The sequence below is a fragment of the Tachyglossus aculeatus genome, chromosome 8 (assembly GCF_015852505.1).
Source record: "Tachyglossus aculeatus isolate mTacAcu1 chromosome 8, mTacAcu1.pri, whole genome shotgun sequence".
In the NCBI taxonomy this organism is placed as follows: domain Eukaryota; kingdom Metazoa; phylum Chordata; class Mammalia; order Monotremata; family Tachyglossidae; genus Tachyglossus; species Tachyglossus aculeatus.
In genome coordinates, this window is record NC_052073.1 from 39925194 (window position 1) to 39952466 (window position 27273).

General features: G+C 54.1%; 1 protein-coding gene across 1 annotated transcript in view; it reads left to right on the top strand.

Moving 5' to 3' along the window:
* Positions 1-13419, top strand: part of ARHGAP23 (Rho GTPase activating protein 23) — a 55147-nt gene extending 41728 nt beyond the window's left edge. Inside the window, exons 23-26 of the mRNA XM_038750092.1 lie at positions 2659-2700; positions 5499-5595; positions 8766-8797; positions 12496-13419. Of these exons, the coding sequence (XP_038606020.1) occupies positions 2659-2700; positions 5499-5595; positions 8766-8797; positions 12496-13293 (969 nt within the window). The 3' untranslated portion in view covers positions 13294-13419. The remainder of the gene's footprint in view (positions 1-2658; positions 2701-5498; positions 5596-8765; positions 8798-12495) is intronic.
* The last annotated feature ends 13854 nt before the right edge of the window (positions 13420-27273 follow it).

Below are 27273 nucleotides of genomic sequence, written 5' to 3' on the forward strand. Positions count from 1 at the left end.
CGTGGCTCGGTGGAAAGAGCCCGGGCTTGGGAGTCAGAGGTCATGGGTTCGAATCCCGGCTCCCCCACTTGTCAGCTGTGTGACTTCGGGCAAGTCACTTCACTTCTCTGGGCCCCAGTTCCGTCATCTGTAAAATGGGGTTTAAGACTGTGAGCCCCACGTGCGACAACCTACCTTGTACCCACCCCCCAGTGCTTAGAACAGTGCTTGGCACATAGTAAGCGCTTAACAAACGCCATTATTATTATTAAATAAGCACTCAGTAAATATGATCGACTGACCGATTGACTGGCTAGGACCACAGCGAGATGTCCAGGCCCCGTGGGCATTTGACAGTCAATCAACCGTATCTACTTATATTCATAAATACGGTCTAAATTTATAACGGTAAACCGAGTCCGTACACACCATCTAGAAACAAGGTAAGCCAGTCCTGGCTTTTCCCGTCAGCTCACTAGGGATCTGCCCTCTCCCCCTTGGATCGGATCTGTCTTCGACCCATCTTCTCCTTCCCCCCGAAATTGGCCCTGAGACCACCGGCCTTTCATCTAGTTTGTGACTCAGCCTCAGAGATGTTAGGTGGCCCTTGTTGGGTCGGTCAGTTGAGCGCATACTGTGTGAAGAGCACTGTGCTGTGTGCTTGGGAGAGTACAATACAGCAATCAATCAATCAATCGTATTTATTGAGTGCTTACTGTGTGCAGAGCACTGGACTAAGCGCTTGGGAAGTACAAGTTGGCAAGTACAGTACAGCAGAGTTGGTTGGCACAGTTCCTGCCCTCAAGGAGCTTACGGTCTAGAGAGGGTCACGGTAGGAGAGTCGGGGCAATGGCTGATCTGTTCTGGCTCGTGGGAGTCAGGGATAATAATAATAATAATAATGATGGTGGCATTTATTAGGCAGCCTTCTAGACTGTGAGCCCACTGTCGGGTAGGGACCGTCTCTATGTTGCCAACTTGGACTGCTGGCCCGCTCCTTTTTTATTTTTTGGAATGGTATTCATTAAGCGCTTACTATGTGCCAGGCACTGTACTAAGCGCTGGGGTGGATACAAGCTAAGCAGGTTGGACACGGCCCCTGTCCCACCTGGGACTCACAGTCTTTACTTCCCACTTTACATAGAGAAGCAGCGTGGCTCAGTGGAAAGAGCCCGGGCTTGGGAGTCAGAGGTCACGGGTTCTAATCCCAACACCGCCACTTGTCTGCTGTGTGACTTTGGGCAAGTCACTTCACTTCTCTGAGCCTCAGTGACCTCATCTGTAAAGTGGGGACTAAGACTGCGAGCCCCACGTGGGACAACCTGATCACCTTGTACCCTCCCCCAGCGCTTAGAACAGTGCTTCGCACGTAGTAAGCGCTTCACAAATGCCATCATCATTATTATTACAGTGCTCTGCACACAGTAAGCCCTCAATAAATATGATTGTATATATGTATATATGTTTGTACATATTTTTTTTACTCTATTTATTTATTTTATTTGTACATATCTATTCTATTTATTTTATTTTGTTAGTATGTTTGGTTTTGTTCTCTGTCTCCCCCTTTTAGACTGTGAGCCCACTGTTGGGTAGGGACTGTCTCTAGATGTTGCCAATTTGTACTTCCCAAGCGCTTAGTACAGTGCTCTGCACATAGTCTGTGCTCAATAAATACGATTGATGATGATGATGATGATTGATTGATTGATTAAGCTCTTACTATGTGCCAAGAACTGTTCTAAGCGCTGGGGAGGTTACAAAGTGATCAGGTTGTCCCACGTGGGCTCACAGTTTCCATCCCCATTTTACAGGTGAGGTAACTGAGGCAGAGAGAAATGAAGTGACTTGCCCAGCTGACAATTGGCAGAGCCGGGATTTGAACCCGCGACCGCCGACTCCAAAGCCCGGGCTCTTTCCACTGAGCCACGCTGCTTTGCTGGTCTATGCTGGGTCACTGGGGGAGTCAGGGATGGAGAGGGGAGAGTCTGGGGTGTTGGATGGCCCGGGCTGGGTCTCGGGGGGAGAGTCAGAGGTGTTGGACAGTCCATGCTGGGTCACTGGGGGGGGAGAGTCAGGGGTGTTGGGTGGTCCGTGCTGGGTAACTGGGTGGGGGGAGTCGGCGATGTGGGATGGTCCAACCTTGACCGTGAGGGTCAGTGACCAGGAGGGCGACCAGCAAATAGTTCCTCCGGGCATCTAAAATCACTTTTATCAATCAATCAATCAATCGTATTTATTGAGCGCTTACTATGTGCAGAGCACTGTACTAAGCGCTTGGGAAGTACAAATTGGCATCACATAGAGACAGTCCCTACCCAACAGTGGGCTCACAGTCTAAAAGGGGGAGACAGAGAACAGAACCAAACATACCAACAAAATAAAATAAGTAGGATAGAAATGTACAAGTAAAATAAATAAATAAATAAATAAATAAAGAGTAATAGAGTAATAACTTTTAGACTGTGAGCCCACTGTTGGGTAGGGACTGTCTCTATATGTTGCCAATTTGTACTTCCCAAGCGCTTAGTCCAGTGCTCCGCACATAGCAAGCGCTCAATAAATACGATTGATGATGATGATTTTGATGATGATCTGGGCATCCGGACCGGGTGAGCCTGGAGACTTCCTGAGAGGTGGCACTTGGGGTCTGACTTCCTCCCTTCTCGTTCCACACAGTCAAACTGGTTCTTCAGCGACGAGGAGGATAAGGGAGAAAAGGTGAGTGGAGGGGAAACTGGGGTGGGTGGGTGGGTGGGGGCCGAGGGGCCGTCCCGGGGGCTGGACGCCACAGTTGGGACAGGAGATAGGGAAGAACTGGACCAGGTGTAGGCCAGCCTTGCAGATATTCACCATTCAGCCTTTCCTCCAGGTTTCATCCTTATCCTCTGCACCCACCAGCCCCGATGATTAATTAATTAATTCATTCATTCAATCGTATTTATTGAGCGCTTACTGTGTGCGGAGCACTGGACTACGCGCTTGGGAAGTGCAAGTTGGCAACATGTAAAGACGGTCCCTACCCAACAGCGGGCTCACAGTCTAGAAGGGGGCGGCAGACAACAAAACCAAACATGCTAACAAAATAAAATAAATAGAATAAATAGGTACAAGTGAAATAAAGAAATAGGTACAAACATATATACGTATATGCAGGTGCTGTGGGGAGGGGAAGGAGGGAAGGCGAGGGGGAAAAGGGGGAGAGGAAGGAGGGGGCTCAGTGTGGGAAGGCCTCCTGGAGGAGGTGAGCTCTCAGTAGGGCTTTGAAGGGCAGGCAGGTGGGTGGAGAAATCCGGGAAGGCTTCTTGAAGGAGGCGGACCTGAGGCTGGATATCCCAGGAGTAGCAGCAGTAGCGACAGCATTTACTGAGTGCCCCCTGGGTGCGTTGCACTGGGCTTCGCACTTGGCTAGTACAAATCAAGCGAGTGACACCATCCCTGCCCACAGGGAGCTTAGACTCTGACAGGGTGGCCTTTACAGACAGAGCAGTCATGCTACATAATTGAATGGACAGTTGAACAAACCTCAGTACCAAAATCACTGAGGATCCAGTTTAAGGAAATTCGTAAGTGCTAAAGATGACTTGTGGGCTTACAAGAGTTGGGATGCTGGGAATGAATCTGGGAGGAAGAGGAGGTGGGCTTTAGGAGGGCCTTGAAAAATAATGACAATAATAATGATAATTGTGGTGTTTGTGAAGTGCTGACTCCATCTGGCCTGATTGTCTTGTTTCTACTCCAGAGCAGAGTATGGTGCTCAGCACATAGTAAATGCTTGGCAATTATTATTATTATGATTAGTATTGTGATTATTATTATTAATTACTAATATTAATAATAATGGTGGTATTTGTTGAGTACTTACTGTGTGCGAAGCACTATTCTAAGTGCTTGGGGGGATACAAGGTGATCAGGTTGTCCCACGTTGGGCTCACAGTCTTCATCCCCATTTGCTCAGCACATAGTAAATGCTTGGCAAGTACTACTATTATTATTATTAATAGTAATAATAATAATTATTATTAATAATAATAATGGTGATATTTGTTAAGTGCTTACTATGTGCATAGCACTGTTCTAAATGCTTGGGTGAATACAAGGTGATCAAGCTGTCCCACGAGGGGCTCACAGTCTTCCCCATTTTACAGATGAGGTAACTGAGGCACAGAGAAGTTAAGTGGCTCGCCCAAGGTCATACAGCTGACAAGTGGCGGAGCCAGGATTCGAACCCATGACCTCTGACTCCCAAGCCCGGGCTTTTTCCACTGAGCCACGCTGCTTCCCCTGTTATTATTTACTATTGTTGTTGTTGTTATTTAATTACTCCTCCTCTGTGCCAAGCACTATGCCAAGTGCTGGAGGTAGACACAATCAGTCAGTGATATTTATTCAGTACTTATCGTGCACAGTGCACTGTACTAAGCACTGAGGAAAGTACACTACAACAGAGATAGTAGGCGTGTTCCCTGCCTATAAGGAGTTTACAGTCTAGAGGGGGAGACAGACATTGATATAGATAAATAAATTTTAGGGATGTAAGTAAGTGTTGGTGGGGGAGAGAGTGGAAGGTATTAGGAGAAATGAGGGCTTGGAGAAGGTATTTTGGAGGAGATGGAATTTTAATAAGGCTTTGAAGGTGGGGAAAGTGGTGGTCGTCTGGTTATGGAGACGGAGGGAATTCCAGGACAGGCAGGACATGGGCGAGGGGTCAGTGGCGAGGTCCGGTGAGCAGGTTAGCATTAAAGGAGCGTAGCGTGCGGGCTCAGTTGTAGTAGGGAATCAGTGAGGTAAGGTAGGAGTGGGTGAGCCGATGGAGGGCTTTAAAGCCGATGGTTTGATGCAGAAGGGGACGGGCAACCACTAGAGGTTCTTGAAGAATGGGGTGTCATGAACTGAACGTTTTTTCAGAAAAATGATGAGGACAGCAAAGTGAAGTAAGGAGTGGAGTGGGGAGAGACGGGAGGCAGAAGAGGTCAGCGATGAGGCAGGTGCGGCGGTCAAAGTCCGGGATGTAAGTGCTTTCATCAGCGCAGTAGCTGTTGGGATGGAGAGGAAAGGGCAGATTTTAGCGACGTCCTGATGGTAGAACTGACAGGATGTGGTGACATTGAATGTTTAGGTTGAATGAGAGAGGTGAGTCGAGGATAACAGTAAAGGTTACTGGCTTATGAGGCAGGGAAGATGAAGGTAGTTTCTACCGTTATGGGAAAGTCGGGGGGAGACAGGGTTTGGGTGAGAAGATCCGATTTGAACATAATCGTGAGGTGCTGGCAACTGTGAGACTGCTGATGATCAAGGGAACCAGATTGGACACGGGCCCTGGCCCACATGGGACAAAGTATGAGGGAGAACAGGTATTCGATCCCCTTTCTATGAGTGAGGAAACCGAGGCTCTGAGGAGCAAAGTGACTTGCCCCCGGCCGTGCAACAGATAGGGTCAGCCCCACAGGGTGGTGCCGGGGACAGCCGGGGTTGGCAGGCAGGCGGGCAGGGCTGAGGACTCTCAACTTGTGTTCCAGACTCCGGTGGACGACAAGGAGGCTCAGGCCGTCCCCAACATTGAGTACCTTCTGCCCAACCTCAGCAAGGCTGGGCCTCCCTGCCAGATGGGAGCAGGTGAGCAGGGGTCTGGGGGCGGGCGGTGGGCGGAAAGCGGGTGGGTGCGGTCTCTGACTTGGGCCTCGTCTCAGCAGCGGCGGCAGCCCCGGGCTCCCGGCCTCACCCCCTCCTGAACCCGACTTCCCGTGCCCTGCCCCATTCCGGCCGGGTTTGCTGGCCCGCCTCGCTCTGAGCTGAACCGACCCCGTCCCGTCCAGTCTGAGCCCTATGGTCTCGTACAGCCTCCTCTCCCATCCTCCAGTCCAGTCCAACTCCCCCTCCTTTCAATTCAGACCCCCCTCCCAGTGCCTCCGGCCCAGTCAGCCGCCTTTACCACCCTGTCGTACCCCTCCCCGCCCCTCCGGCCTGGTCCGACCTCCCCACCTCCCAGTCAGCCCCCTTCCTCATCCCGCATCCATCCAAGTCAGATGTCCCTCCCCGTCCGCTGACCTAATCCAATGCCCCCACCTCCTGATCAGACCCTCCTCTTTGCCCCTCCAGCCTGGTCCGACCTCCCTTCCCCTAAGTCGGATCTTCTCCCCAACCCTCTGGCCTGATCCGACCCCCTTACCCTCTGGTCAGACTCGCTCCCGACCCTCCAGCCTGGTCCAACCCCCCCGGCCCCCGATCTGACCTTCCCTCCCGGGTCCTCCCGCCCTCCACACCCATTGTCCGATTCCCCTCTGGTCTGATCCGACCCCCTCCTACCCTGCCAACCGCCGAGATCCATCCGTCCCCGAACATTGTCTGATCCTGCTGTGGCCTGGTCCAACTCCCTCTTTGGTCTGCCACTCCTGGCCCCGATTTCCCAGGCCGTCGGCACCGGGGACTCGGGGTGGACGTGTGGGAGTCGCCCCTGCCCGAGTGCCTGCCCTCGGCCAGGCCTGGCCCCGGCCTCCTCCCTCTCTCCTGGCCCACAGCCCCGCTGGCCCCGTCAGCAGAGCTGGCGCTGAGGGGGCCGCCCCTGCCTGATTGCCCGCCCCCGGGCCCGGCCTCTTGCCTCTCTCCCGCGTGGTGCACCCTCCTGCCGGCTCCATGAGCAGAGCTGGCCGCTGGGGCCGGGGCCGGGGGCCAAGGGACACGCATCCCAGCTCTGCCCTTCCCCGTCCCGGTCCGGGATCCGTCCCCTGCTCGGTCCGGCCTTGGCAGCCGCACGGCCATGCTAATATTTCTTCTGTTCCTTCCTGCCTCCCATCTTGGCTGTTCCTTCCCTGCTTCCCCTCTCTCCCACCCTCTCCTTCTCCATCTCTTTGCTCCTCTTCCTCTCCCCCACCAATCTTCTCCCTCTCCTCTTCCTCTATCTCCCCTCTTCCTTCTTGCTCTCTTCCTTCCATCTTCTCTTCCTGCCCTCCTCCTCCACCGCCCCCCGCCCCCCCCAATCTCCCTTCCGCCCCCTCACCTTCCCGCCCTGTTCCCCGCCCCCCCCGCCGCCCCAGCGGACCTGTTGGAGATTTAGAGAGCTGCCGTATGGTACGGTAGGGTGTGGGGGTGATGTCTCGCTGTCTGGGCACTAATCTCTCTGGTGATTAGAAGAAAGCAGGAGCAGGAGGGCACACAAGAGGGAGGGTGGGGAGGAGGCTGGAGAAGATTGAGAAGGGGACCCTTGCCCTTCTTGTCTGCCCAGACTCTCTCTCACACACACAACCAAATGTGCATGCACATTTTACACATACAAACTCTCTCTGTCTCTGTTTCCCCGTCTTCATCACCCCGCTGGTGGGTAAGTCAAGGTGTCCACTATCTTGCTTCAGGGCCCGGTCCCTGGTTCTCCCTAAACCCAACCCCATCCCTTCCCTGTTAACCTAAAATCTAAAAGCTGGAAGGTTCCCTAAGGTCATCTGGCCCAACCCCCTGCTTCCAGTCCAGCCACCTGGGGAGCGGGAGCAGGGAGAGAGGGGTTTGAGAAGGCAGTTAGAGTGAGTGGTTCATTCGTTTAGTTGTATTTATTGAGCACTTGGGAGAGCAAAATACAACAACAAGCAGAAACATTCCCTGCCCACAGTCTAGAGAGACCTGGCCCCTCCTGCCCCCGCCTCTTCTAATCACCTTGCTGCCCCTGCTCCGGACCAGCACGGGGTTGGTGTGTGTGTGCTGTGGTGTCTGTGGTTCCTGTTGCTCTGTGTGTGTGTGTGTGTGTGTGTGTGTGTGTGTGTGTGTGCCGGGGGGGGGCCCTCCTGGTGGGGGACCCTCTCCCCATCTGGTCTTTAACCCACTGACCTGGTCCCCTGGGGAAACCAGGGGGCTCCCCCCACCCTGCTAATAGCAGAAGGGAGGATCAGTTCCTGCTCTCAGGGGGCTCGAGAAGTCAAAATCACCTCCCGCCTGCCTCCCGGAGGAGGCCGAGGCCCCAGCCGGAGTCTCTCCCAGTCTTCCTGCCCTCAGCCTGGTTTCCTGGCCACGGCGCCCTCTCCACACACCCCTTTCCCCCTGTGCGGGTCAGAGTACAGTGGGATGCTCCAGGCTGGATCCTGGAGAGCCTCAGGACAGGGTAGCCCTGCGGAGGACCCCCCCCCCCCGACAACTCCCCACCAACAGAGGAGGAGGATGGGGAGGAGATAGAGCCCTGGACCGAGCAGTCTGTCCGGACCCAGTGCCCTTCCCAGAGCCGGGGTGTCTTATCCCCATTTTTCATATTGTCATCCGGGGAGCAGGGTGGTTTGGGCTTCACGTTTGCCGTTTCTCTCGAGGGCTCCTGATTAATGAGGGAGCATGAGGTGAGGGTTAGTGCAGAAACCCCCACCAGCCCTGGCTCGATGCCTGCCCACGCAGCAGCCCCATCCCTGTTCTCACCACCCTCTGGCTGTTTGTACTCTTCCGAGCTCTCAGTACGGTGCTCTGCACCCAGGAAGCACTCAATACATCTACAAGCACTTCACACAGTGCCTAGTAGAGTAACCACCTAACAAATACCACTAAAAAAATGATAGGTATCGACTGATGGATGGATCGTGACAGGGCAGGTGACATTAGCAGCTACTTAGTCCTTTTGGTGTGTCCCCTGAGGTCACGGTTTGCCCAGAGTGATGGTTGATGCCACTTCCCGTCCCGTCCCTCCACTCGCCCGCCGCAGCGGTCAGTCCTTCCCGCAAGCCCTCCACGGGAGCGTGGCACGGGTTGCTCCCAGTCGGTGAAGCCACAGGGCCCCTTCCACCTTGCTAACCCTCTGCCCTTTCCTTTGCCTCTGACAGATCCTGTGCCCGGGGGCCTGGCTAAATACAAGGTAAGGGACTGCGCCGGGGGGCTTTGGGCCCGGTCGGGCATCGGGGGGACTGCCCTCGGAGGCTCAGCAGGCCATCGGAGGGTTAGACCTTAGGAAGAACTGTCGGCGAGCCGGGGGGTCTCTGGGGTGTGGGGAGGGCAGGGGCGGGCCGGGCCGTTGGTGAAGCGTGTAGATGTTACCCTCCAAGGCACCAGCCCTGAGCAAACCACTCTGCCCCGCCGAAGAGGCCGGGGCAATATCCCGACCGTGATAGGACGAGAGATCGGGCCGGGGCCGGGGCGAATGGGTTCTTCGAAGGAGTGGGTGTAGACGGAGGACAGAACGGGACCCAGAAGTGAACCTCGAGGGAGCCCCACAGTTCGGGGGTGGGAGGCAGAGGAAGAGCCTGTGAAAGAGACCGAGGATGAACGGCCAGAGAGAGAGGAGGAGAACCAGGAGAGGACAGTGTCAGTGAAGCCGAGGTTGGATAATGTTTCCAGGAGAAGGGGGTGGTCCGCAGGGTCTAAAGCAGCTGAGAGGTCGAGGATTAGCATGGAGTAGAGTCAAAAGAGACAGGTTCAAAGCTGAATTCGCTTGACTGGGGCATGAGGAGGTCACTGGTGACCTTGGCCTGTGGAGCCTCAGTGGAACAAATAATAATTGTGGTACCTGTAAAGTGCTTACTTTGTGTCAAACACTGATCTGAGCGCTGGGGAAGATAGAAGATAATCAGGTCAGACTGTCCCTGTCCCAAACAGGGCTCATAATCCAAGTAGGTAGAGTAGGTATTGAATTCCCATTTTGCAGATAATAATGATGGCATTTATTAAGTGCTTACGATGTGCAAAGCACTGTTCTAAGCGCTGGGGAGGTAACAAGGTGATCAGGTTGTCCCACGGGGGCCTCACAGTCTTCACCCCCGTTTTACAGATGAGGTAACCGAGGCCCAGAGAAGTTAAGTGACTTGCCCAAAGTCACACAGCTGAAAATTGGCGGAGCCGGTATTAGTACCCATGACCTCTGACTCCAAAGCCCAGGCTCTTTCCACTGAGCCCTGCTTCCCAGATGAGGTAGCTGAGGCAGAGAAGTTAAGTGACTTGCCCATGGTCACACATCAGGTCCGGAAGACGGTGGGAACCAGATTGTAGCGAGCGGTGGAGCAAGTTAGAGGAGGTATTGGTTGCTTAAAACTGACTTGAGGAGTTTGGCTGGGAGATCCAGGGGTTTTTCTCGGTGGCGGAGTGAAGACGGAAGGGAAGGAGTCAATGGGAAGTGCTTAGGCAAAGATGTTAGGATCCTGGGGTCGGAAGCCAGACACTGGGTCTCCAGAAGTGACCAGCGAAGACAGAGGCAGTGAGCAAGAGAAAAAATAATAGTAATAATAATAATGATGGTATTTGTTAAATGCTTACTATGTGCCAAGCACCGTTCTAAGCACTGGGGTAGATACAAGATAATCAGGTTGTCCCACGTGGGGCTCACAGTCTTCATCCCCATTGGACAGCTGAGGGAACTAAGGCACAGAGAAGTGAAGTGACTTGCCCAAAGTCACACAGCTGACAAGTGGCAGAGGCGGGATTAGAACCCATGACCTCTGACTCCCAAGCCCGGGCTCTTTCCACTGAGCCACGCTGCTTCTCAAGGAAGGGAAGGTGAAGGCAGGTGATTTTAAGAGGTTAGAGGATATTGGGGTCTTGAGGGGAGAATCTGAGAACTGGCAGGAAGCCTCCTTGATAGACAAGGAGCAACGAGTGGACGGGGGGCCAGCGGACGAGTATTAATAATAATAATAATAATGGCAATAATAATGAGCCACGCTGCTTCTCTGTGCTTCGTCCAGTGCTCTGCACACGGTAAGCGCTCAATAAGTACAATGGAATGAATGAATATTGAGGAGAGGAGGACAGTGAGGACCCTGGCTCATTCCAACTGAGTAATAATAATAACAGTGATGGCATTTGTTAAGTGATTACTATGTGCTAAGCACTGTTCTAAGCGCTGGGGGGGTTACAAGGTGATCAGGTTGTCCCACGTGGGGCCCCCAGTCTTAATCCCCATTTTCCAGATGAGGTAACCCAGGCCCAGAGAAGTGAAGTGACTTGTCCAAAGCCACACAGCAGGTTGTCCCACTTGGGGCTTCCAGTCTTAATCCCCATTTTCCAGAGGAGGGAACCGAGGCCCAGGGAAGTGAAGTGACTTGCCCAAAACCACACAGCAGGTTGTCCCACTTGGGGCTTCCAGTCTTAATCCCCATTTTCCAGAGGAGGGAACCGAGGCCCAGGGAAGTGAAGTGACTTGCTCAAAATCACACAGCAGGTTGTCCCACGTGGGGCCCACAGTCTTAAACCCCATTTTTCAGAGGAGGTAACCGAGGCCCAGAGAAGTGAAGCGACTCGCCCAAAGTCACACGGCCAATAAGGGGCGGAGGTGGGATTAGAACCCTTGATCTCTGCCTCCCAAACCCGGGCTCTTTCCACTGAGCCCCGCTGCTTCTCAGCGAGTAGTCAGTGGGGTCACCTGGGGGGAGAATTAAGATGTGACGTGTTAGTCGGTGGGCTCACTTGGGGGGAGAAGAAAGGTGTGAAGTGTCTCCGGGTCACTGGGAGGGGGAGAAGAAAGGTGTGAAGTGTCTGGGGGTCACTGGGGGGAGAATTAAGGTGTGAAATGTTAGTCGGTGGGGTCACTGCGGGGGAGAAGAAAGGTGTGAAGTGTCTCAGGGTCACAGGGCTGGGGGGAGAAGAAAGGTGTGAAGTGTCTCGCGGTCACTGGGGGGGAGAAGAAAGGTGTGAAGTGTCTGGGGGTCACTGGGGGGGAGAATTAAGGTGTGAAGTGTTAGTTGGTGGGGTCACGGGGTGGGGAGAAGAAAGGTATGAAGTGTTGGGGTCACTGGCGGGGAGAAGAAAGGTGTGAAGTGTCTGGGGGTCACTGGGGGGGAGAATTAAGGTGTGAAGTGTTAGTTGGTGGGGTCACGGGAGGGGGGGGAGAAGAAAGGTGTGAGGTGTCTCGGGGTCACTGGGGGGGGAGAATTAAGGTGTGAAGTGTTAGTGGGGTCACAGTGGGGGAGAAGAAAGGTGTGAAGTGTCTCAGGGTCACTGGGGGGGAGAATTAAGGTGTGAAGTGTTAGTCGGTGGGGTCACTGTGGGGGAGAAGAAAGGTGTGAAGTGTCTCGGGGTCACGGTGGGGGGAGAAGAAAGATGTGAAGTGTCTCGGGGTCACGGGGGAGAATTAAAGTGTGAAGTGTTAGTTGGGGTCACTGGTGGGGAGAAGAAAGGTCTGGGGGTCACTGGGGGGGAGAATTAAGGTGTGAAGTGTTAGTTGGTGGGGTCACGGGGTGGGGGGGGAGAAGAAAGGTGTGAGGTGTCTCGGGGTCACTGGGGGGGAGAAGAAAGGTGTGAAGTGTCTCAGGGTCACTGGGGGGGAGAATTAAGGTGTGAGGTGCTAGTCGGTGGGGTCACCCAGGGGGAGAAGAAAGGTGTGAAGTGTCTCTCTGTCTCTGTCCCCCGTCTGTCCTCGGGGATGGTGTAGTCACTGGGGTCACCGGGGTGGAGAATTAAGGTGTGAAGTGTTAGTCGGTGGAGTCACCTGGGGGGAGAAGAAAGGTGTGAAGTGTCTCTCTGTCTCTGTCCTCGGGGACGGTGGGGTCACTGGGGTCACCGGGGTGGAGAATTAAGGTGTGAAGTGTCTCTGTGTGTGTCTGTCCCCCGTCTGTCCCCGAGCAGCGGGCGTGGCCCTCCGGGAAGGAGCCGTCGCGGCGGGAGCTGCTGGCCACCATCTCCTTCATGGCGGCGGTGACCCGGAAGCGGAAGAAGCGGCGGGAGGCCCCGCGCCGGGGCAGCAGCACCGACGAGGACTCGGACCCGGCCCAGGCCCCGGCCCCGGCCCCGCCGCCTGCGGGCAGGGGCGACGGCCGGGCCGGGGACGAGGCGGACGACGAGCGGAGCGAGCTGAGCCAGCTGGAGACCGACACCGAGGGCGGCGGGACCCCCGGCCCGGCCCCCCCGGCCCCCAGCGGCCCGCCCCGACTCCCGCCGGGCGACCCGCCGGACCGCCAGAGGCCGTCGAGGGGCCGGCCGGACGGCTCCGCTCCAGGATCCAATCCGGGCTCGGGGTCCGGCTCTTCCAGCAGCCAGGACTCGCCGGGCGCGGGGGGCCGCCGCGCAGGCGCGCCGGGGGCCCCCACCCAGCCGCCCCGGCTGCGGCTGCGCGGCTCGGCCGACGACCTGTGCGGCGCGCGCCTGCGCCGGCCCTGCTCGCCCGAGACGCGGCGCCGGAAGAGCGGCTGGCGGCGGCACACGGTGGTGCCGCACTGCCCCATCACGGACCTCCGCTGCCCCGACTGGGAGGGGCCCGCGCCGCCCACGCCGGCCGCCGACCGGAACCGGAAGCGGGAGCCCCCGCGTGCCGGCCAGGCCTTCGACGGGCCCGAGAGCGAGGGCAAGGATTCGGGCATCAGCAGCCTGGAGTCCACCAAGGCCCGGCCCTCCTCGGCCTCGCCGCCCCAGGCCCAGGCCACGTAGCCCCGGACGCCCGCTACCCGGCCCTCGCCCTCCGCTTCCGGTCACCCTGGGCCTTCTTTTTGCCCGGCCCCTCGCCGCTTGCCGCTGCCCACCCCTGTCCGCCTCTCCGCCTGGCCCCTCCCTCCCCACCCCCGTCCATGTTTAATAACGATGGCATCTGCTAAGTGCTTACTCTGTGCCGAGCACTGTTCTAAGTGCTGGGGTGATCGGGTCGTCCCACGGGGGACTCACGGTCTTCATCCCCATTTGACAGATGAGGTCACCAAGGCACAGAGGAGTTAAGTGACTTGCCCAAAGTCACCCAGCTGACAAGTGGCGGAGCCGGGATTAGAACCCATGACCTCTGGATCCCAAGCCCGGGATGTTAAGTGACTTGCCCAAAGTCACACAGCTAAGTGGCAGAGCCGGGATTAGAACCCATGACCTCTGGCTCCCAAGCCCGGGATCTTAAGTGACTTGGCCAAAGTCACCCAGCTGGGAAGTGGCAGAGCCGGGATTAGAACCCATGACCTGTGGCTCCCAAACCCGGGATCTTAAGTGACTTGCCCAAAGTCACACAGCTAAGTGGCAGAGCCGGGATTAGAACCCATGACCTCTGGCTCCCAAGCCCGGGATCTTAAGTGACTTGGCCAAAGTCACCCAGCTGGGAAGTGGCAGAGCCGGGATTAGAACCCATGACCTGTGGCTCCCAAACCCGGGATCTTAAGTGACTTGCCCAAAGTCACACAGCTAAGTGGCAGAGCCGGGATTAGAACCCATGACCTCTGGCTCCCAAGTCCGGGATCTTAAGTGACTTGCCCAAAGTCACCCAGCTGACAAGTGGCGGAGACAGGGTTAGAACCCATGACCTCTGGATCCCAAGCCCGGGCTCTTAAGTGACTTGCCCAAAGTCAACCAGCTGATAAGTGGCGGAGACGGGGTTAGAACCCATGACCTGTGGCTTCCAAGCCCGGGATCTTAAGTGACTTGCCCAAAGTCACCCAGCTGACAAGTGGCGGAGCCGGGATTAGAACCCATGACCTGTGGCTCCCAAGCCCGGGATCTTAAGTGACTTGCCCAAAGTCACACAGCTAAGTGGCGGAGCCGGAATTAGAACCCATGACCTCTGGATCCCAAGCCCGGGCTCTTAAGTGACTTGCCCAGAGTCAACCAGCTGATAAGTGGCGGAGACGGTGTTAGAACCCATGATCTCTGGCTCCCAAGCCCGGGATTTTAAGTGACTTACCCAAAGTCACACAGCTAAGTGGCGGAGCCGGGATTAGAACCCATGACCTCTGGCTCCCAAGCCTGAGATCTTAAGTGACTTGGCCAAAGTCACCCAGCTGGTAAGTGGCGGAGCCAAGGTTAGAACCCATGACCTGTGGCTCCCAAGCCCGGGATCTTAAGTGACTTGCCCTAAGTCACCCAGCTGACAAGTGGCGGAGCCGGAATTAGAACCCATGACCTCTGGATCCCAAGCCTGGGCTCTTAAGTGACTTGCCCAAAGTCAACCAGCTGATAAGTGGCGGAGACGGGGTTAGAACCCGTGACCTCTGGATCCCAAGCCCTGGCTCTTAAGTGACTTGCCCAAAGTCACCCTGCTGACAAGTGTCGGAGCCGGGATTAGAACTCATGACCTCTGGCTCCCAAGCCCGGGCTCTTTCTACTGAGCCACGCTGCTCGCCTCTGTCCAACCCCCTCGCCCGGTCCCTCGCTACCCACCTATGTCCTCTTCTTTGCCTGGCCCCTCACTGTCCGGCGAGAAGCAGCGTGGCTCAGTGGAAAGAACCCGGGCTTGGGAGTCAGAGGCCGTGGGTTCTAATTCCACCTCCGCCACATATCTGCCGTGCGACCTTGGGCAGGTCACTCAACTTCTCCGAGCCTGTTACCTCATCTGTCAAATGGGGATGGAGACTGCGAGCCCCTCGTGGGACAACCTGATCACCTTGTATCCCCCCCAGCGCTTAGAACAGGGCTTTGCGCATAGTAAGCGCTTAACAAATGCCATCATTATTATCTCTCTGCCCGGCCACTAGGCCCCCGCCTGTCTGCCCAGCTTGCTAGCCATCTTTCTTCCCAGCCAGTAGCCCCCTGCCTCACTGCCCGTGACTGACCATCTCTTTGCCTCGGCCCTCCGTCTCTGGCTTGCAGCCCACCCCTCTGGCCCCTTGCTCTCCAGCCTTTTTGCATCTCTGCCCATCTCTTCTTCTCCCCTTACTGTCCACCTGGCTTTCAGTCTTTGTCCATCTGTCTGCCAGGCACCTCGCCCCCGCCTCCCTGTCTGGCTCAGTGGGCTGGGGAGAGATGGAAGGGCCGGTGTGGCGTTTCCCTGGCTCTTGACAAAAAAAAAAACCAAACAAACCCAAAACCCTCCGAGGAGATGTGTGTCCCCTGCTGCAAATATGGGGCAATACCTGACTTGGTGTTGTGGCTAGTCCAAACCTTGCCGTGACTTTGCCCTTTGGAGCCTGGGGTTGGCACGGAAGCTCCAGGGGAGCCCGGACACGTCCCGCCTCTCCTCTCGCCGGGCTTGGACCGTCTCCCGTGGGAGGAAGGGGAGAATCGCTCTGTCCGGACGGGCTGGGGTTGATGCTTATGCCGGGGAGATCGTGGGCGCCCGGCTTGAGGAATCGTGGGCACCCAGCTTGGGGACTTGGCATCTGGAGGTCGATGTCCGGGCAGCCCAAAGGTTTAGATGGCTGCGTGTCACCCCGGGGGGCACAGGTACCCACCTACACCTGGCACACCCTGCACCCCGATGACAGTCAACACAAGTGGCCCCGCCAGAAGCGGATGTTGGAGTCCGCTACCTAGGCAGCCCATCCAGCGCCGCATGGACAGACGAGGAGCCGAAAGACTGAATCGGTTAGGCCCGCCGGGTCCTCCGGGAGGCTCGGCGACAGAGAGCAGCACCGACGTGGCGCCGATACTCAGAGCAAAACGAAGGTGAGCGGGGCTGTCGTCAGGACCAGCCTTCTCCACGACTGGAGGTTCAGCGGGCGCCGCTCTGGCCAAGTTCCGGCAGCATCACCTGTGGACCGACGGAACAAAGCGGGGCCAGACGCACACATGCGCACGCACGCTCCGGCGGGCGGCCGGCACCGAGGCCCACCCGCGGAACCGGCGGGAACCCAAGACAGCTGCTCCACGGGGCTCTGGACTGAGGGAACCGCCAGACAGAGGCGAGGAAGGGGGCCCCCCACTCCCCCCATCCCCACCCCCCCGGGGGGCCGAGTCAGCAGCAGACAGGCCTGGAGCAGCAGGGGCTTTGGGAATACCGGATCGCTGGCCGGGAAATGTGAAAACCGGGCCGGGCCCCAGGGTGACAGAGGCAGCGGGGCAACAAGGGGCAATCTTTCCACCCACATGGGGCGGAAGGAAGTGTCGTTCGCATGTCCGAACAGTGCACACTGGTAGGATCGCCCCGCGGGCCGCCGGCCCCCGCACCGACTGGATCTGGATGGGGAAGGGTGCGGCGTGGCGGGCACGCCCGGGGCCTGGAGGTGTCTCAGGAAAGGGCCCACTGGGCAGAGGCTGTGAGGAGAAAAAAGGACGGGGAGTGATCGAGGCAGGGGTGCCTGTCCCACCTGAGCCGGGGGTGCCTCTAGGGTCACCCCCTTGGGTTACACTGGTGTTTTCTCCGTTCCAACCAGAAGTACCTGGAAGCTTTGCTCGTCCCCCCGAATGGGGGCCGGGGGGGGCGGTTATTCTGCCCTGTACCTGCCTCGGGCCTAGGAAAATCAGAAAATCAGACGCCGTGGGTGCACGTCTCTCTGCCCTCCCCTGGTTTGATGGGTTTGTGGGCCAGGCTCCCCCAGCCCCACACCATGCTGCTCCCTGCGATCTAAGCGTTGAGTAAATACGATTGAATGAATTCATTCAGTCGTATTTAGTGAGCACTTACTGTGTGCAGAGCACTGGACTAAGCGCTTGGGACGTACAAGTTGGCAACGTATAGAGACCCCCCCATCGCCGCACTTGGTTTTCCGGTTTCCCGGCTCTCCCACCCTGCTCAGGCCTCATTTCGGTTCCTTTTGTGGTTCTGAGGTTTCTAAGGGACGTTTTGAACCCCTCTATACTTTTGGGGGCCATCGTGGGTTTTTTTTTTTCAATTTTATTTCCCTGGGGGATTTAGGGCACTCTTCCCGGGGCCCACCTCTTGGGGTGGACAGTTGAAAATCGGCAGGGTCCCAGTTCCAGTCTCGTTGGGTCCTCACCGTCCAAACCGAAAGAAATTTGATTTAATTCCCGCCTCACGGGGACAGAATGTTGGATCGGGAAACTTTTAGTTCGGTTTATTTTTCCTCCTTCTTAGCGCCCTCCCAGAACCCCACATCCCCCTCGCCTTCATTCATTCATTCGGTCATATTTATTGAGCGCTTACCGTGTGCAGGGCACCAGACCGAGCGCTTGGGAAGTACAAATCGGCAATGTCTAGAGACGGTCCCTACCCAACAACGGGCTCCCAGTCTTGAAGGACTGTCTTTGAGACTGTGAGCCCGCTGTTGGGTAAGGAATATCTCTATATGTTGCCAACTTGTAGTTCCCAAGCGCTTAGTCCAGTGCTCTGCACACAGTAAGTGCTTAATAAATACGATTGATTGATTGATTGAAGGGGGAGAGGGCCTCCTCCAGCCCTGAAGCCGAATAAGCCTACTGGCCGGGGGCCCTGCGTCCCCAATGCCCCCCAAAAGCCTCTCTAGCAGTGACTTGATCCTCGGGAATGGTGTCGGTTGGGTGGATCCGCGCGCTTCCTTCACCCCTTCTAAATTTGGCCTGGCTGCTCCGGGCCGGTGGCCCTGTCCCCCCCGCCACCGGCCACCCCAGGGACAGGTGGTCCCAACCCCCTCCCTCCTCTCCCTACTGCTGCCGCCCCCCCCCTCCGCTGTGTAAATTGGCCAAATGTCACCCCTCCCGACCTCCGCGGCGTCGCCGTCATTCCAGAGAGGCCTGGAAGAATTTGCCAGCCTCTCCCGTCTTATGCAAAGATTTTGCTGTAAAGTGGAAATCTCCTCGTGTGCGTGTGTGTGTACGCGTGCGTGCGTGTGTGTGTGCGTGTGTAAATATCGTCTCTAAATGTGTAACATACCATAAAGAGTTTATAAGGATTTTTTAAAATGTTTAAATAAGCAAGTGCCGTAACAGTGTTGAAGGGTCTCCCCCCCGCCACCCCGTCTTCTTCCTCCAGCTCCTCCGCAGCCCCGTCCTCCCGCCCCGGCCTGCATGCCTTGGGTCCCCCCGCCCTCCGGGTTTCTCTATATATGCAATAACGCAAAAATCGGCTTTCAGAAATAGTCCCGCCTTGACCGTACGCTCTCTGTATTGCAAATAAACTGCCATCCGTGTCCCTCTTTCTCCCTCCAGTCGTTGGTCTGTCAGTGTACCGGGAGGCCCCTGGGGCGAGGCGGCCTCAGACCCCCGGGGACGGGCCACCACCTCACCGGGGACGGGAGACTCAGAAATTGTGTGCCGGCCGTGGGAGGAAACAGGACCGCAAAAGTGTGGAGAAAGAGAGGTAATCGTGTGGAGTCGATCCGTGGTGTTTGTTGAGCCCTGGGCAGAGTCCAGTAGAATTGACAAAGCAGCGCGGCCTAGATGAAAGAACTGGGGCCTGGGAGTAAAAGGACCTGGGTTCTAATTCTGGCTCTGCCATTTCCCCGCCGTGTGACCTTGGGAGAGTCCCGTCACTGCCAGCTCACTGTGGGCAGGGAATGTGTCTCTTTATTGTACTATCCTTAATAATAATGTTGGTATTTGTTAAGCGCTTACTATGCGCCAAGCACTGTTCTAAGCGCTGGGGAGGTTACGAGGTGATCAGGTTGTCCCACGGGGGGCTCACACCATTTTAAGCCCCATTTTCTAGACGAGGTAACTGAGGCCCAGAGAAGTGAAGTCACTTGCCCAAAGTCACCCATCTGACAGCTGGCGGAGCCGGGATTTGAACCCATGACCTCTGACTCCAAAGCCTGGGCTCTTTCCACTGAGCCACGCTGCTTCTCTGTTTCTCTTTATTGTATCGTACTCTCCCAAGCATTTAGTGCAGTGCTCTGCGTGCAGAGTCCCTTGCAGGGAGTGCGAGCACACACACCTATACACACATACACACACACACAATCAATCAATCATATTTATTGAGCGCTTACTGTGTGCAGAGCACTGGACTAGGCACTTGGGAAGTACAAGTTGGCAACATATAGAGACAGTCATCATTATCATCATCATCAATCGGTATTTATTGAGCGCTTACTGTGTGCAGAGCACTGTACTAAGCGCTTGGGAAGTACAAGTTGGCAACATGTAGAGACAGTCATCATCATCATCATCATCAATCGTATTTATTGAGCGCTTACTGTGTGCAGAGCACTGGACTAAGCGCTTGGGAAGTACAAGTTGGCAACATATAGAGACATCATCATCATCATCATCAATCGTATTTATTGAGCGCTTACTGTGTGCAGAGCACTGGACTAAGTGCTTGGGAAGTACAAGTTGGCAACATATAGAGACAGTCATCATCATCATCAATCGTATTTATTGAGCGCTTACTGTGTGCAGAGCACTGGACTAAGCGCTTGGGAAGTACAAGTTGGCAACATATAGAGACAATCATCATCATCATCAATCGTATTTATTGAGCGCTTACTGTGTGCAGAGCACTGGACTAAGCGCTTGGGAAGTACAAGTTGGCAACATATAGAGACGGTCCCTACCCAACAGTGGGCTCACAGACACACACACACACACACACACACACACACACACACACACACATGTATTTTCTCTCCTCTCTCTCTCTCTTTCTCTCTCTCTCATCTCCCAGTTGGGCTGATGGTGTCAGGGGATGTTGGGACCCAGAGGGGCCCAGTTGCCGGTTGTTTTAGCCGCAGTAGGACTCCACCCACCCACCTGTCTGACCCCCCGGGCTACGCTGGCTCAGCTCCTGGGGGTCCTGGGAGAAGCCACGGGAAGGGGGTTGTCGGAGCCAATGAGTTGGTGAGGGTTCGGTGGTCGTTGCGCCCTTTTTTTTTAAAAAAAAATGGTATTTGTAAAACGCTTACTATGTGCCCGGCACCATACTAAACACAGGGCCAGATACAAGTTCATCAGGTCAGGCAGTCCCTGTCCCTCATGGAGGTCCCAGCCTTAATCCCCATTTTACAGGTGAGAGAACTGAGGCCCAGTGAAGTGAATTGCGTAAGGTCACACAGCTGAGGAGTGGTGGGGCTGGGATTAGAACTCAGGTCTTCTGACTCCAACCATCAGGCCACACTGCCGCTCAGCTGTTCCAGCAGGGGAAGCGGGCGCGAGAGGTGGGGCCTGGGGAACAAGAGCCTCGATCTGTCAGTGGTATCCACTGAGCTCCTACGGTGTGCGGGGCATTGGGCTAAGCGCTTGGGGGTGGACCGTAGAGAGGAAGAGAAGCAGCGTGGCTCGGTGGAAAGAGCATGGGCTTTGGAGTCAGAGGTCATGGGTTCAAATCCCGGCTCTGGCAACCGTCAGCTGTGTGAGTTCGGGCAAGTCACTTCGCTTCTCTGTGCTTCAGTTCCCTCATCTGGAAAATGGGGATTAAGACTGGGAGCCCCCCATGGGGCAACCTGATCACCTTGTAGCTTCCCCAGCGCTTAGAACAGTGCCTTGCACGTAGTAAGCGCTTAATAAATGCCATTATTATTATAAAGGATCCTGGGCCACAAGGAGTTTGCAGTCTAGCTGGGAGACAGACAGGAGGGAGGAAAAAATGGTGAGTTGGACCAGACGGTGCTTTGCACATAGTAAGTGCTTAATAAATGCCATTATTATTATAAATGATCCCGGGCCACAAGGAGTTTGCAGTCTAGCTGGGGGACAGACAGGAGGGAGGAAAAAATGGTGAGTTGGGCCAGACGGTGCTTTGCACGTAGTAAGCGCTTAATAAATGCCATTATTATTATAAATGATCCCGGGCCACAAGGAGTTTGCAGTCTAGCTGGGGGACAGACAGGAGGGAGGAAAAAATGGTGAGTTGGACCAGACGGTGCTTTGCACATAGTAAGCGCTTAATAAATGCCATTATTATTATAAATGATCCCGGGCCACAAGGAGTTTGCAGTCTAGCTGGGAGACAGGAGGGAGGAAAAAATGGTGAGTTGGGCCAGACGGTGCTTTGCACATAGTAAGCGCTTAATAAATGCCATTATTATTATAAATGATCCCGGGCCACAAGGAGTTTGCAGTCTAGCTGGGAGACAGACAGGAGGGAGGAAAAAATGGTGAGTTGGGCCAGACGGTGCTTTGCATGTAGTAAGCACTTAATAAATGCCATTATTATTATAAATGATCCTGGGCCACAAGGAGTTTGCAGTCTAGCTGGGAGACAGACAGAAGGGAGGAAAAAATGGTGAGTTGGGCCAGACGGTGCTATGCACATAGTAAGCGCTTAATAAATGCCATTATTATTATAAACGATCCTGGGCCACAAGGAGTTTGCAGTCTAGCTGGGAGACAGACAGGAGGGAGGAAAAAATGGTGAGTTGGGCCAGACGGTGCTATGCACATAGTAAGCACTTAATAAATGCCATTATTATTATAAACGATCCCGGGCCACAAGGAGTTTGCAGTCTAGCTGGGAGACAGACAGGAGGGAGGAAAAAATGGTGAGTTGGGCCCGACGGTGCTTTGCACGTAGTAAGCGCTTAATAAATGCCATTATTATTATAAATGATCCCGGGCCACAAGGAGTTTGCAGTCTAGCTGGGAGACAGACAGGAGGGAGGAAAAAATGGTGAGTTGGGCCAGCGGAGCAGTCGGCCAGTCAGTCGTATTTATTGAGCGCTTTCTGTGCCCAGACCACTGCACTTGTGAGAGCGTAATATAAAACACATTCCCCACCCACGGTGCACTTCCATTCGAGAGGAGCAGCTGCGGAGCTTCCCTTCGGGGTGCCCGTGCTGGGGCGGACTGGGCACCGAGCCTGCTTACTGGGAGGTGGTTTGGGAGTGGCATCTTCACCCCCACAAAGTCACAGAGAGCGGTTGGCACAGCGGGCCAATCATCATCATCACCAATCGTATTTATTGAGCGCTTACTGTGTGCAGAGCACTGTACTAAGCGCTTGGGAAGTACAAATTGGCAACATATCTGCCAGATACCTGGCAGAGGGGTCAGCGGTCCAGGTTGGAGAGAATGTCCGCTCTTTCCTCGGCGCCGGCCAGCCTGGGGCTGTGTCCCCGGACTTCTGTGGGTAAAAGAAGATGGGGGTGACCCGCGTCGGCTGGTTATTCATTCAATCGGATTTATCGGGCGCTTACTGTGTGCAGAGCGCTGTATTAAGCGCTTGAAAAAATATAAACGAATGGCATGAAGAGTTTCCTCCCTGCCTGCACCGAGCCGAGTCCCCATCCCTTCCCCACCTGCCAGGAAGACAGGTGGGGCCGGATGTTCCCCATCTGGCCTGAGGATGTGCGGCCCATTTTGGGGACCCCCCCCACCCCCAGGGGAGGCCCCTGAAATGGCCCCGGACAGCAGCGGGCCGGCTTGGCCGGGAGAGGAAGGTCAGCGGGAAGAGTGCGGTGTGGAGGAGGGGGAATCATCATCATCAATCGTATTTATTGAGCGCTTACTGTGTGCAGAGCACTGGACTAAGCGCTTGGGAAGTCCAAGTTGGCAACATATAGAGACGGTCCCTACCCAACAGCGGGCTCACGGTCTAAAAGGGGGAATGGTAGAGCCACCCCCGGTTTCCCCAGGGCCGGTGCGGGGAGAACTGCGGGCATCAGTCGTGGCCAGGGCAGGGGAAAGCGTTGAGGTTTGGTCCATCATCATCATCAATCGTATTTATTGAGCACTTACTGTGTGCAGAGCACTGGACTAAGCGCTTGGGAAGTCCAAGTTGGCAACATACAGAGACGGTCCCTACCCAACAGTGGGCTCACAGTCTAAAAGGGGGAATGGTAGAGCCGCCCCTGATTTCCCCAGGGCCGGTGCGGGGAGAACTGCGGACGTCAGTCGTGGCCAGGGCCGGGGAAAACGTTGAGGTTTGGTCCATCATCATCATCAATCGTATTTATTGAGTGCTTACTGTGTGCAGAGCACTGTACTAAGCGCTTGGGAAGTCCAAGTTGGCAACATATAGAGACGGTCCCTACCCAACAGCGGGCTCACAGTCTAAAAGGGGGAATGGTAGAGCCGCCCCCGATTTCCCCAGGGCTGGTGCGGGGAGAACTGCGGACGTCAGTCGTGTCCAGGGCCGGGGAAAATGTTGAGGTTTGGTCCATCATCATCATCATCATCAGTCGTATTTATTGAGCGCTTATTGTGTGCAGAACACTGTACTAAGCGCTTGGGAAGTCCAAGTTGGCAACATATAGAGACGGTCCCTACCCAACAGCGGGCTCACAGTCTAAAAGGGGGAATGGTAGAGCCGCCCCCAATTTCCCCAGGGCCGGTGCGGGGAGAACTGCGGGCGTCAGTCGTGGCCGGGGAAAACGTTGAGGTTTGGTCCATCATCATCATCATCATCATCATCAATCGTATTTATTGAGCGCTTACTGTGTGCAGAGCACTGGACTAAGCGCTTGGGAAGTCCAAGTTGGCAACATAGAGAGACGGTCCCTACCCGACAGTGGGCTCACAGTCTAAAAGGGGGAATGGTAGAGCCGCCCCCGATTTCCCCAGGGCCGGTGCGGGGAGAACTGTGGACGTCAGTCGTGGCCAGGGCCGGGGAAAACGTTGAGGTTTGGTCCACGTGTGCGGACGATAAGATCCGCAACTGCAGGGGATTGTGGCGGGCCGCATGGGGACGGGCGCGGCCTCCCAGGCTCGGGGGTTCAGAAACCTGGTGAGGGTGGCCGGGGAGCACACCCACCCACTGATCGATCAATTAATCAAGCGGTGGTATCATCATCATCATCATCAATCGTATTTATTGAGCGCTTACTATGTGCAGAGCACTGTACTAAGCGCTTGGGAAGTACAAATTGGCAACATCTAGAGACAGTCCCTACCCAACAGTGGGCTCACAGTCTAAAAGGGGGAGACAGAGAACAAAACCAAACATACTAACAAAATAAAATAAATAGAATAGATATGTACAAATAAAATAAATAAATAAATAGAGTAAAAAATATGTACAAACATATATACATGATTTTTATTGTATGGTTTTGTATTGTATGGTTTTGTATGGTATGTATTGAGCGCTTAGGACCCGAGTTCTACTACTCTCTCTGCCACTTGTCTGCCGGGGGAACTTGGGCAAGTCACTTCACTTCTCTGGGCCTCAGTTTCATCATCCGTAAAATGGGGATTGATTCGTCTACTCGCCACCAACCTCGTATCCACGTCCTGCCTCTGGCCTGGAATTCATTCATTCAATCGTATTTATTGAGCGCTTGCCAACTTGTACTTCCCAAGCGTTTAGTACATTGCTCTGCACACAGTAAGCGCTCAATAAATACGATTGATGATTGATTGATTGAGCGCTTACTGTGTGCAGAGCACCGTACTAAGGCACGCCTCCTCCAAGAGGCCTTCCCCAACCTAGCCCTCCTTCCCTCTCCTCCCACTGGCCTTGTGCATCGCCCCGACTTGCTCCCTTTATTCATACCCTCTCCCAGCCCCACACCACTCGGGTACCGATCTGTAGTTGATTTATTTATTCTTTCAATCGTATTTATTGAGCGCTTACTGTGTGCAGAGCACTGTCCTAAGCGCTTGATTTCTTTTAATGAGCGCTCAATAAATACGATTGATGATGATGAAATGCTGAATAAATATGATTGATTGACCGGCCGTGTGGGATGGGGACTGTGTCCAACCCTATTAGTCAATCAATCAATCGTATTTATTGAGCGCTTACTGTGTGCAGAGCACTGTACTAAGCGCTTGATTTCTTTTAATGTCTGTCTCCTCCGCTCTAGATTGTAAGCTCACTGTGGGCAGGGAACATGTCTGTTATATTGTTATCTTGTAGTCTCCCAAGTGCTTGGTATAGTGGTGTCCACGCAGTAAATGCTGAATAAATACGATTGATTGACCGGCCGTGTGGGACGGGGACTGTGTCCAACCCGATCAGTCAATCAATCAATCAACCGTATTTATTGAGCGCTTACTGTGTGCAGAGCACTGTACTAAGCGCTTGGGAAGTACAAGTCGGCAACATGTAGAGACAGTCCCTACCCAACAGCGGGCTCACAGTCTAGAAGTGGGAGACAGAGAACCAAACATACTGACAAAATAAAATACATATATGGATAGATATGTAGAATATATGTAGATATATAGAATAGATGTGTACAAGTAAGATAAATGTATTGATTTATGTATAGATATGTAGAATATATGTAGATATATAGAATAGATGATATGTACAAGTAAGATAAATGTATTGATTTATGTATAGATATGTAGAATCTATGTAGATATATAGAATAGATATGTACAAGTAAGATAAATGTATTGATTTATGTATAGATATGTAGAATATATGTAGATCTATAGAATAGATATGTACAAGTAAGATAAATGTATTGATTTATGTATAGATATGTAGAATATATGTAGATCTATAGAATAGATATGTACAAGTAAGATAAATGTATTGATTTATGTATAGATATGTAGAATATATGTAGATATATAGAATAGATATGTACAAGATGAATGTATTGATTTATGTATAGATATGTAGAATATATGTAGATCTATAGAATAGATATGTACAAGTAAGATAAATGTATTGATTTATGTATAGATATGTAGAATATATGTAGATCTATAGAATAGATATGTACAAGTAAGATGAATGTATTGATTTAGGTATAGATATGTAGAATATATGTAGATATATAGAATAGATATGTACAAGTAAGATAAATGTATTGATTTATGTATAGATATGTAGAATATATGTAGATCTATAGAATAGGTATGTACAAGTAAGATAAACGTATTGATTTATGTATAGATAGGTAGAATATATGTAGATATATAGAATAGATATGTACAAGTAAGATAAATGCATTGATTTATGTATAGATAGGTAGAATATATGTAGATATATAGAATAGATATGTACAAGTAAGAAATGCATTGATTTATGTATAGATACGTAGAATATATGTAGATATATAGAATAGATATGTACAAGTAAGATAAATAGAGTAGAAAATATGTACAAACATATATACATACATACAGGTGCTGTAGGGAAGGAGGTAAGATGGAGGGGGGATGAGGGAGTGTCTACCCCAGCGCTTAGTACAGTGCCTGGCACATAGTAAGCGCTTAACCAATGCCACTATTATTATTATTTCTACTGTGTGCATAGCAGTGGGTCCAGCTTGGCAGAGCCAGGCCTCGGTGTGGCCGCGTGGGCCCCGCGGGGCCGACGGAGCGCCAGCAGCGGGTGGCGGGGCGGGTTCCCAGGCGCCTCCCGCACCTGGGCACCCGTCCTGGAAAGGTGTGTGAGCACCCCGGGGCCGACACCTGCCGCCCTCCAACACGCCCCGTGCCGACTATCGTTCCCCGGGCCCACAGGCTTGGCAGAGGTTCAGTCCCATCTCGCCACAGACGCTCACTCTAACAAACCCAGATTGAAAGAGTCCCCCTGCCCCGGGCACCCCAGGGCCCCACCCTGCCCGGGTCGGTGGTCGGTGGCCGGCTGGGAGCCGTGGGCCCTTGGGTTCCCACGAGGTAAAAGGGGGCACGGCCCTCGGTGTGGTATCGGCGTTGGGGAGTCCCCAGACGGAAGCCAAATGGGGAAGCAGCGTGGCTCAGTGGAAAGAGCCCGGGCTTTGGAGTCAGAGGTCATGGGTTCGAATGCCGGATCTGCCAATTGTCAACTGGGTGACAGGCAGAAACTCCTCACCCTGGGCTTCCAGGCTGTCCATCACCTCACCCCCTCCTACCTCACCTCCCTTCTCTCCTTCTCCAGCCCAGCCCGCACCCTCCGCTCCTCTGCTGCTCATCTCCTCACCGTACCTCGTTCTCACCTGTCCCACCATCGACCCCCGGGCCCGGAAT